Source organism: Aquarana catesbeiana, linkage group LG04 (assembly GCF_042186555.1).
Source record: "Aquarana catesbeiana isolate 2022-GZ linkage group LG04, ASM4218655v1, whole genome shotgun sequence".
Classification (NCBI taxonomy): Eukaryota; Metazoa; Chordata; class Amphibia; order Anura; family Ranidae; genus Aquarana; species Aquarana catesbeiana.
The window spans coordinates 407,872,229-407,884,181 of NC_133327.1; the positions used below are offsets into that span (position 1 = coordinate 407,872,229).

The 11,953-nt window shown below is 40.2% G+C and overlaps 1 protein-coding gene across 2 annotated transcripts in view; it reads left to right on the forward strand.

The window, feature by feature from the left end:
* Positions 1 to 3,030, forward strand: part of LOC141140271 (enoyl-[acyl-carrier-protein] reductase, mitochondrial-like) — a 163,700-nt gene extending 160,670 nt beyond the window's left edge. For both annotated transcript variants that reach the window (XM_073627253.1, XM_073627254.1), the window contains one exon: positions 308 to 3,030. In XM_073627253.1, coding sequence (XP_073483354.1) covers positions 308 to 471 — 164 coding nt within the window. In that variant the 3' untranslated portion in view covers positions 472 to 3,030. The remainder of the gene's footprint in view (positions 1 to 307) is intronic.
* The last annotated feature ends 8,923 nt before the right edge of the window (positions 3,031 to 11,953 follow it).

An 11,953-nucleotide genomic window follows, 5' to 3' on the forward strand; every position in this document is an offset into this window, starting at 1 on the left:
AACAGAAACAAATGCTTTAACCCCATTCTACTCTATACAAAACTTAAATAAAAAAGTTTTGGCTCAAGGTTCATTTTAACTAAGCCCTATTCCCCCCTTATCGCCCGCCAACACTAAATAATGTTGTGAATAGATAAAAATGTATTTTCTTCCCCATCCTATTTTGTCTGCTTTTTACTTCATTATCCTTGACATTTGTGGTTGTTTATTGACTGACAAAAGTTTGTTTCTATTATTATTATTATTAATATTATTATTAATAAGTATTTTGTGATAGACAACTTTTCCCAACATTTTATCTTGACAGATCCAACAAAACTCATGACAATGGTGTCAGAGTTGACAGAGATGATAAGAAAAGGACAACTGTCAGAACCCAGTTGCACAAAAGTACCATTTTGTGACTTCAGCAAAGCACTGCAAGCCACCATGGATCCGCACACTAACAAACATGTACTGATCATGAATTAACATTTTAAAGCCCAATAACAACTGTTTTGGATAATACATTTTTGGGAAATAATTTGAACTGTGTCAGCTTTTTATAGCTGTATGAGTCTATGTTGGGCAAATTTCCCCTCACTTCTTGTTCTAGTGACACCCTGACACATCCTAACAAACAAGGTGTCACTGGGATAGAAAGTGATGTGCAATCTACCCAACAGGGATGTAGGTATCAGAAAACCAGGTACATTTTTTAGCCCTTACCCACTCTTCTTAAATAAGTGTTTTTTTTATGCCTATGTCTCAATTTTAAAGATTTCTCCTCACTCCCTTTTCTATTCATGGAGGGCTAGGAAGATAGGGAAAAATCATAAAAAATGGAATACAGCAAATAAATACTAACCCTTCCGATTCCACATAAAACTAAAACCAGAAGTTGAAGTGAAACATTAGATATTGAAATAGTACTGAAAACAAAAAGGAACTGAGACCAAAAATGCAGTAAGCCATTCCACCTCTGCATTGAGTAAAAAAAAAAAAAAAAAAACAACAACAAAAAACAAACAAAAAAAAACCTGCTGTGCGTTTTCGATTAAACTACTGTAAATTATGTCAATTGGCTTTAGTAATTAGTACAAATATCAACACTTTTACATATTTTAATTGAATGTGGTGAGATAAAGAACATTATATGAGAATAGAGAATGTAACATTTTTTTAAGACCCTGTACTAACTTTACATCTACAGAAAGAGTAGCCTATGAATAATTTCATCTTTTCCAAATCAGTAAATCAGATATGTGCATGTAGTGCAACAAACTGTCAAACTGGCAAAATATATCTACTCCTGACATAAAGTGAAGTAAACAAGGGGTTCAAAGCATGCTCAGTCTCAGACCCCCTGAAGTGAGACTGAGCATGCTTTGAACCCCTTGTTTACTTTACTTTATTTGAGTGCTAGATATATTTTTCCAGTTTGACACTAGGTGTATTATTATGTAAGATACAAGTTTGTTTGTTCTTTCTTTTGAATCCTGCAAATAACTATGAATTGCCTCTGATATAATACAATTTTGGATCTCCTGAAGAAGCCAGTTTTGGTGAAACCCGTAGAGATCAAGATCTATACTTTCCATCATCCAGCCCATAATATTTGTCTGTATTTGGCTATTTCACTATACATGTATTGTTTGTAACCTTTGGGCTATAGATTGTATGGAAAGTATAGGGGCTAATGTCACCCTATTTAGGATGATTTTCACATCCTATATGGATGGCACAATGTTTTTAAATTGGTTTTAATGAACTTTGAATACAATTTTGTACATGTTTATATCCTATATTCTAGTGTATTTTTCCTTTAATGGCTGCCACTCATATAATCCAAAATAAAGTCCTCCTTTTTTTCTAGTAGTATCACACACTGATAATTCATCACCAAGGGGTCTGTACATAAGCTCTTGAAGACCACACACTACTGACAGGCCACTGAGGGATTAATGCTTATAAACTGGGGGGGGGGGGCAAAGGAGAAAACATTTCCTCTGTGGCAACTGTTTGCTAAGAGGTTAATACACCCCAGAATGGTCATTGATGGGTTAATGCCCCTACTCTTCTGTTGTAAAACTGGCTAGAGAACTTTGTATACCAAAAGGACATCTCACTGCTGTTATAGATTCTGTGGAGTAGAGTGTGTAAGCTGGAGGTGGGATACAGGGAAAGACCAATTTGTGTCCTAACACATACATGCACTGAAAAGTAATGAAAGAATTTGCAGGGAGACATTCACTGAACTGAGCATGTGACAAATGCATGTGCTAGAGGTGGGATACATGGGAAAGACTGATGTGTGCTATCCAGAAAAGACCGATGTGCATGCTGAAGAAAGAATACAGGAAAGAGACAAATGTGTGTGCTGTGACAACGCATCATTGGTGCCTTTGCCATGCCTCGAGTGTCTCCATCTGAGCTTCTGGGGATAACGTTTTTCTATAATGCCTTTTACCATTGATACCGTCGTACCTATATACTAGGTGAGACAGGTGAGAATGATTGGGACCCTTTATGTTCCCCCTCTCCCTTTTATGTTTGTACATTTTTTATTACTATATCAATTTGGCACTTTTATTTTATTATAGATACCCCTAAATTCTGCATCTGCTCCTGATGAGTGGTACTATAACCACGAAACACGTAGAGCTTTCCTATGATGCGTTGTCACAGTATCCATGTTTAATATCTGTATCATATCACAGCCTATTTTAATGAACCGATCCACCATTGCTTTTTATGCCTGTTTATCGCTACTATTACAATTTTGGTCTACATACCCAAGGTCCAGTACAATGTATATTATGTTGAAACAATTTTGTATTATCATGAAATGTTTAGATTTTACTAATAGAGACCTATCAGCATATTACTATATTATCTTACTTTTTTATGTTGAAACAATCATGTAATATTAAGAAATGTTTAGACTTTATTAATTGAGACCTACTACTATATTATTATATAAACTTACTTTTTTACTACTTTATATGTGTATGTATGACTTTTGTAAACAATAAACAATGTGTACACTGATTGGCTCATGATGTACTTCATATAAAGTCCCACTATTCATTCTCTTTGCTCAATATATTGGGGGTGGAGGTGTATGTATATATTATATTGCCCCATACAAAGTCCCAACTTTAGGTTTAGGTTTAGTTATTTTTTCATTAGTCACAAGTCCCCAGGACAGCTGCACACCTTCAAGTTTCCTACAGACACAGTCCAGTGAGGGAGACAATCCTTCTCCAGACCCGATCCCTTATGGTGAAGTCCCAGAACCAGGTCCTTAAAGGATAAGTTCACCCATATCCAGGGTGTAACATGTTACTGATGCAGCTCCGCCCACCCGGCCACATCATTCATTCACAGAGTTCTGTGAATGGGGGAACTACCACTACCATCTACCATTTGTGGCTGATGGCTTAAAGTTCTCAACGAACTACCAGGGCGCTAATGAGTGTTCTAGGTAGTTCAATGATGCTTCCTGTTATTCAGTAACTGCCTACCCGTATGAGGTATGGGCAGACAACTACACTAACAGTCTGCAGGAGCCTGGGATTGTACCCATGATCTGCTAATCACGGGTGCAATGCTTTACAGTCTCCTAATAATAAAAAAAAAATGCACAGTTTTTACCTGCAAAAAGATCTGCATTCATTTTTTTTACAAAGGGATGTACTTATCCTTTAAAAAGATTTATTCAGTCTCTTAGCTCTGCCACAGCTAAGACCTCCAAAATCAGCTACACAGTCCACAGGCTGCCTCAGAGGGGCAGCAGTAATATGTGTGCTGCAGGAAGGATCTTACTGAGAAAAGACCAATATTATATACAGTATGTGTTAGAGGTCAGAAACAGGAGAGGGAGCAATGTGTGTGTGTGTGCTTAAGGAGTAATCTCATTGAGGAAAGAGTAATCTGTGTGCTGGAGGTGGGAGCTCATTGAGCAAAGACAAATTAGTGTGTTGTAGGTGTAACGTCACTGGGAAAGTATCAAAAAGAGGCTGATCTGCACAGTGGTAAAGTAAAAAAATACCTTAGAAAATATATAATAAAGGAAAGGAGTAATATACACAATTTAAAGTGGTAGTAAAGCGTCAGATTTTTTTTTTTAAAACCTGCAAGACATCAAGGCATCTGCAAGACCTGCAAGGCATCGCATACTAGCACATTATGTGAAACTTCCCTTAAAACAAATCCCTCCAGAGGCACGCTGTCACCGCTGACAGGGCTTCCATCTTCATTCTGTCCTCGTTCTGGGTTGGCGGGCTCTGGTCCTTTGATTGTGCATGCACTGGTGACGTCACTGGCAGCTTCGCAAGTAAATATCTCCTAAACAGTGCAGGTTTAGGAGATATTTGCAGTACCTATAGGTAAGCCTTATTATAGGCTTACCTATAGGTAAAAATCAACCAAGGGAGTTTACTCCAACTTTAATTGAATATAATAAACATATGCTGTCACTGTAATGCCTAGTACACATGATGTGAATATCGGACGAAAAAAAATCGCATTGTGAGTGATCGTCTGATAATCTGTTCATTAGTACACAGCTTTCGAGAGCTGATCACGACAGTTCTTGCGAAAATACCCAAAGGGAAAAGCATAAAAACTTTTCTCGTAAGATAACAGAACAAACAGTTTTTGTGTATTTAGTATAGTATTTGTATGAAAAAAATTCGAGTGACCAAGACCACGCATGCTGAGAAACAAAAGAATACATTACAATACAATATGTTACGTCACTTCCAAAGTTGTATTCTGTCTTAGGCCTCTTTCTCATGGGGCGGATCAGTGATGATCCGCCCCGTGAACATCCGCTGGCTCAGCGGGGATCGCTCCGCCGATCCTCGCTGAGCAGGAAGATGACAGGTCCATCGCTGTACGCTGTGCAGCGGCGGACCTGTCAGAGCGCCGCTCTCCCCTATGGGGGATCGGGTGATGACGGACCGTAGTGTCCGTCGTCACCCGATCCGATCCGAAAACGGATGGAAAAGTAGGTTTTTCCTCCGTTACACTTTTCGGATCGGAGCGGGGTCGGATGTCAGCGGACATGTCACCGCTGACATCCGACGCTCCATAGGGATGAATGTATGTCCGTTTTTCATCCGAAAACGGAAGGATGAAAAACGGACATACGGATCGTCCATGTGAAAGAGGCCTTACGAGAATTTTCGTAACTTTAGTAACCTATTGGTTTTCGATAAGAGACTCAAATATTCGTCCGATATTCTCATTGTGTATACTAGGCTTACGTTTGAACCTCTTTGAATATTACAAAACACTTGCACTTAATAAACCAATGGGATCGCTGATTTTTAGGCTGAATATTTGTGGAGGAATCCTATGTTCATTTGGTGAGGGAAATGGAACGTGCACAATGGGGCAGAGCAACACAGAAGATTTTAAATTGATTAACAGCATAAGAGTCTCCTCTTGCACCAAACACATGTAATATTTTGCAAATTAGGTAACTTTAAAAAAGAGGGAATAATCTTACTATTACTGATAAGTATGTTGTGGTCTCTGACCAACAGAAATGGAAACCAGTGAGGTAAAATGTTTAATTTTACTTCAGTTTACCTTTTATTGTGATCTGAAAAGCTGAATCTTCTCCATTTGACTATAAAGAAAGCTGTCATTATTTCTAAGCAAGGAATAGCACAAAGGGACACAGCTTGATATCCATCTGTCTAATACGTGTCAGCATGTGCAGGTTTACTCCAATACACCACACTGGGGAATGCACGTTGTCATGCACATGCAGCACAGGACAAGCAGTGAAAAACATTTTAGCAGAAACAGGAAACTGTGCAGTTTGCATCTACTGTACTATACACCGTATTTCTGATTTATCCTGTGTATGTATGAAAGGCTCACTGTCAGTTCACTGTCAGAATTGACTGGAGGACCATCTTGCCAATATTGGCATATTTTAGAACATGGCTGTTGAGCTGTGAAACTAAAACAGTGGTCTATGTATAAGTTAACGTGCTGCTTCGATAGCAATAGCATTATCAAAAAGCAATCAATCATCATTGTTGTCAGAAGTTAAAGGCGCCTGTTTGAATTCACAGGAAGTGGCAGTGAAATCACAGATGACACATTACTTCCCCTTTTAACCACTTGCCTACTGGGCCTATTTTTAACCCCTTTCTGCCCTAGCCAATTTTCAGCTTTCAGCGTTGTCACACTTTTGCGCAGTCATGCAACACTGTACCCATATGAAATTTGTATCATTTTTTCCACACAAATAGAGCTTTCTTTTAGTGGTATTTAATCACTACTGGGTTTTTTATTTTTTAATAAACAAATGAAAAAAAGACCGAAAATTTTGAAAAAAACCCCAAACATTTTTTTAAAGTTTGTTCTAAAATTTTGCAAACAGGTAATATTTCTCCTTCACTCAGTGGCGGCCCACCCATAGAGGGCACAGGCGCGCCACGCCCCCCTCCCCCCCCCCCCAAGCTACTCATCATAAAAAAAATTTAAAATACTGGCCCTTTAAGTGTGTGCGGGCTGCGGGACACACAGGTGTATAGAAAGCATGATGTGCTGCAATCACTAAAAAAATTTTTTAAATAAAATAATGGCCCTTTAAGTGCAGGGCGCCGGACACACAGCTGCTATAGGAAGAATGACGTGTTTGCAAACAAGAAGCTCTATTGGCTTCCTTTAGAAAGTCCTCAGGGCGCATAGCTGCTGTGGATAATGATTGGCAGGTCCTGGGCCTTCACTTCTGGTTTCTCTGACTCATCCTGGCTGGTCTGAAGGTGGATGACAGGCGACTTGCTGTGAGAGCTGAGAGTATGAGGGGGGGAGAGGGGGGACATCTGATGTAAAGGGGGACTCTGATGAGGACATCTAATGTAAAGGAGGACTCTGATGGTGACATCTAATGTAAAGAGGGACTCTGATGGTGACATCTAATGTAAATGAGGACTCTAATGGGGGCATCTGATGTAAAGGAAGACTCTGATGAGGGCACCTAATGTAAAGGAGGACTTTGATGGGAACATCTAATGTAAAGGGGGACTTTGATTGGGACATCAGATGCAAAGGAGGACTCTCATGGGGACACTGGATGTAAAGAGGGACTCTGATGTGGACACCCGATGTATAGGGGGATGCTGATGGGGACACCTGTTGTAAAGGGGGACTCTGATTGGGACACCTGATGTAAAGGAGGCTCTTATGAGGACACCTTATGCTAAGTTGTTTTATTTTCTTTTACTTGAAATGTGGACGTGATTGGCCTACTGTGGCTGCATATGATGGGTACAGTGAGGCTGCAATTGATAGTCACAGCGAGGCTGCAGTTGATGGGCACAGTTTTATCTAGCAGTAATGATACATAATCACCTGATAAATGGCTATTTACAGTCCTGCATTACTAACAGTTTGATTTTTCAGTTTGTTTCGCCCCCCCAAAATTTTGAGCACCAGCAGCCGCCACTGCCTTCACTAATGTGCCCTGATTAGGGTGCACTGATGGGCAGCACTGATAGGTGACACTGATGAGTAAGCACTGATGGGCACTAATTGGCAGCACTGGTGGGCACTGTTAATAAGTGCACTGATTATAAGTGTGGATGTCCCTTTAACAGAAGCTGGTTATCGGCTCTCCCCTCCTTACGGTGACAGCGTGAGGAAAGGAGTGCCGATAACCGGCTTCTGTTTACATCAGGATCAGCTGTCATTGGACACAGCTGATCACGTGGTAAAAGGCAGATGTGATTGGCCCTTTACCCCGATCTGTGATGGACTTCAACTATAGCGCGTGGAAGAAGTGGTTAAACACAATATACCATTCAGTGCAGAAAAACACTGTACTGAATTGTAGGGTGGAAGAGAGTCCAGCTGTATATATTAATGATTAGAACGTTATTATAAGCCCGCAAATTTGTTTTCCTGTCTTTGAACTAGGATACTGATTTTTAATGAAATCTAAAGCTTTTTTTTTTAAAGGATAAGTTCACCTTTGGAACATGTTACATGTTTAGGCTTCATGTACACTGCTGCTGGTAAACGGACTTTTAGAAGCAGGAGTTGGGCGTTTTTTTCAGCTGCCCCTGAACTCTCCTCTATGTTATCTTATCAGTACATGTACACAGGGTCGTTTATAGTCATTTCTAGGCAGTTGAGTTTAAAAGCATTTTTAGGAAAGCAAAAAAATGCATTCAGGACGGATATTCAGAGGCATTTGAAACGCCAAATGCCTGTAACAGCTTGTAAACGCATGTAAATGCAGTAACTCGCATTTGGCCGTGTTCATTTTTGACTATTTACACAAAAAAGTTTTTTTTTTTTTTTTAAACGCTTCTAACCGCAAACACGGCATGTAAACGCTGAAAAACGGACGGTTTTAATTGTCGGTTACTATCTGTCAAGTTAAATCATTCAGGCGAGGTTTTAAAATGTCCCATGTACATTAAGCCTTAGGGTGTAACATGTAACATGTTCCAGTGCGCCCCTAATGTCACATTCAAAATCAGCGTGGCTGTAGTCCCATCTGCCACTGCGGTTGTTTTCAATGGACTGTCCATTCACACTTCAAAGGGCTTTCCAACAGAAAGCCGATACAGAGATACAGGCAAGAAAGCTGGAGGATGTGTCTGCAGGAGCCTGGCATTGCACCCATGATCCATGGATTGTGGTGTCGATGCTTCACAGACTCCTATGGAAAAATGTGTTTCTGCAAAAAATATGTGCATTTATTATTTTTTTCCTGAAAGGTGGACTTTAAGATATGAAGTCCAGGACTATCAATCCAGCAGCATGTTGGTGTATGTATGTATATACACTGGAGATCAAAACTAGAGAATGATTTACGAACACTTGATTTTTTCAGAAATAATGTAATCTTCACTGCTTAACATTTGATGGAATTTTTGTTGTGGCTATACCATGCTAATAGAATAGTGTTTTTCAAAATAACCAAGGCACTTAAAAAAAAAAACAAAAAACCTTTATCTTATAGAAAACACAATGATGCAAATTGGAGAACAGCAATGACTGTAGCATAGAGAAAGATTACAACAAAAATTTCTGAAGCTTACAACAATTAGTAGGAGGTGTACAGGCCCTTGCTTTGATTGGCTTCAGCCCATCTGTGGCCACAGGACATCACTAGTCTCTCACACTGCTCTGGTGTGATTTTGTTCCACTCTTCTTCCATAGGTCGGTGACTGTTGTAGGTTTCTTGGCCATAACTTTGTCACCAAGGATTTTCCACAGGTTTTTTATTGGGTTTAGATAAGGACTCTGGGCTGGCCATTTGATTATTTCAATGTTTTCAGCTTGACAGGGGGTATTGACATACATGAAAATTGCTGGCAGATAAACACAAGGAACGAACCACATGTTGTCGAAGAAGGTTCTGATAAACACTTGCATTCACTCTGCCATGTATCTGTATAAGAGGCCCAACTCCTGCTGCAGAAAACATCCCTAAAACCGTGACACTTCCCCCTCCACCTTTCATTGACTTCATAACAGACTTTGGGTTGTCTTTCCCCAGTTTGACGACAAACATAATGTTTCCCGTCAGACCCAAATAAATTAAACTTGCTTTCATCACGAAAGTGAACTTTGGACCAGTTCTCCCCTGTCCACACAACATGCTCCTCAGCAAATGTTAGCCTAGCTTTTCAATTCTTTCCCCTAATGAAAGGTGTGGTCACTGCCGAGTGGGCTTTCAGTCCAAATTCTCTTAAATGGTGAGACACTGTATGACGTGACAGATCCTTACTCTGTTCAGCGCTGAACTGGCGAGCAATTGCAGCTGCAGCTTTGAACCGATTTAGATTCTCCACATTATTCTGTAGTTGCTTGCATTTGTCTTTTGTGGACAACCAGCCTTCTTGGGGGAATTGAATAAGTTTGTGACATTGTAAAGATGCAATATTCTAGAAATCACAGATTTAGAATGACAAACTTCTCTTGCTATGGCTGAAAGTGTCATCCCTTTTGGCCTTCATCTGGACAACCTGCTGCCAGAGGGTTTCAGTCACTTTAGAATGTCTCAAAATCTTGTAAAGTCAGTGAAAACTGGAAAGTTAGGCTGCCAGTTAAATAGGGTTTGTTAGATAACCACTTAAAGACCGAGCCTCTTTCTGATATTTGTTGTTTACAAGTTAAAACAGTTGTTTTTGCTAGAATATTACTTAGAACCCCCAAACATTATGCATTTTTTCTTTTCTAACACCCTAGAGAATAAAATGGCAGTCGTTGCAATACTTTCTGTAACGCTGTATTTGCGCAGCGGTCCTACAAGCGCACTTTTTTTTTGGAAAAAGTACACTTTTTTGAATTAAAAAAAAAAAGACAACAGTAAAGTTAGCCTAATTTTTTTTTATATTGTGAAAGACACCGGGTAAATTGATACCCAACATGTCACGCTTCAAAATTGCCCCCGCTCGTGGAATGGCGACAAACTTTTACCCTTAAAAATCTCCATAGGTTGCATGTTTTAAGTTACAGAGGAGGTCTAGAGCTAGAATTATTGCTCTCGCTCTACCAATTGCGGCGATACCTCACTCATGTGTGGTTTTAGTTTCATATGCGGGCGCTAGTCACGTATGCGTTCGCTTCTGCACGCAAGCTCGTCGGGACGGGGCGCGTTTAAAAAACATTTTTTTTCTTATTTATTTTACATTTTTACACTGTTTTTTTTTTTTTTTTTAAATGTGTCACTTTTATTACTATTACAAGGAATGTAAACATCCCTTGTAATAGAAAAAAGCATGCCAGGACCTCTTAAATCAAAAAGACCTCAGATCTCATATTTACATTAAAATGCAATAAAAAAAAATTAAAAAAAAAATTGTCATTTAAAAACATGAAAAAAAAAAAGGCCCTTTAAGAGCTTTGGGTGGAAGTAACGTTTTGACGTCGCTTCTGCCCTGCAGTGATATGGAGATGGGTGGGGGCCATGTTCCCCTCACTCGTCTCCACACCCAGGCAGGGGACAGACGCCATTGGCTCTTCCTCTTCCGATGGTTCCGGGAAGCGGCGGAGGGCACCGGATCGCGGCGGGAGGGGGCCCCTCTCCCGCCGCCGATAAATTGATCTTGCGGCGAATCTGCCACAGAGACCACTATTATCTTGTAGCGGACCGCCTGCTGAAGAAGAGGATACCGGGGGTTATGGCAGCTAGCTGCTGCCATAACAATGGTATCCTCCTTCAAAAGTTATCACGTAAAATGACGGTGGGCGGAAGTGGTTAAGAAAAAAAAAATAGCACAAGGTGCTAAATGTTCTTTTTCAAACGGTATTGATGTTTTATATTCTGTGCTTCAAAACATATGTAACTCATGAAATATGCTTAAGAAAACTGCTCTTTTACTCGTTTAGATCATTTAAAATAGGACTAAGCCAGTGTCCTTGAAATGTAGGAAATTGTAGGTTGTTCTCTAATTTTGATTTATGCATGTATGTACCATATTTATCAGCGTATAACATGCACATTCATTTTAAGAGGGAAGTTTTAGGAAAAAAACTTAAATTTTAAATAAGGAACTAGGAAGCAAAATAAGGGTCAGTGCCCATCTGCAGCCTCACCATTGCCATCAATGCAGCCTGATCGATGCTCATCTGCAGCCTCACAAGTGCCATCAATGCAGCCTCATCAGTCCACATCAATGCAGCCTCGCCATTGCCATCAGTACAGCTTGATCGATGCCCATCTGCAGCCTAGAGGGGACAGGTAGGGATGCAGGACGAGCGCCGACAGATTACATACAGTGAGAATCTCCTATGATAGACAGAACAGTGGTCCAATGGCGGCCCAGGAGACGGAACTTCCTATTACAGAGGCCGCCAAGTAAACAGGAGAGTCTCACTGTATGTAATCTGATGGCCCCCCCTCCCCTGTCCCCTCCGAGGCAGCTAAAATGGAAGTATTGGCGTATAACACGCACACGCTATTTACACACGATTTTCATGGTGAAAAAGT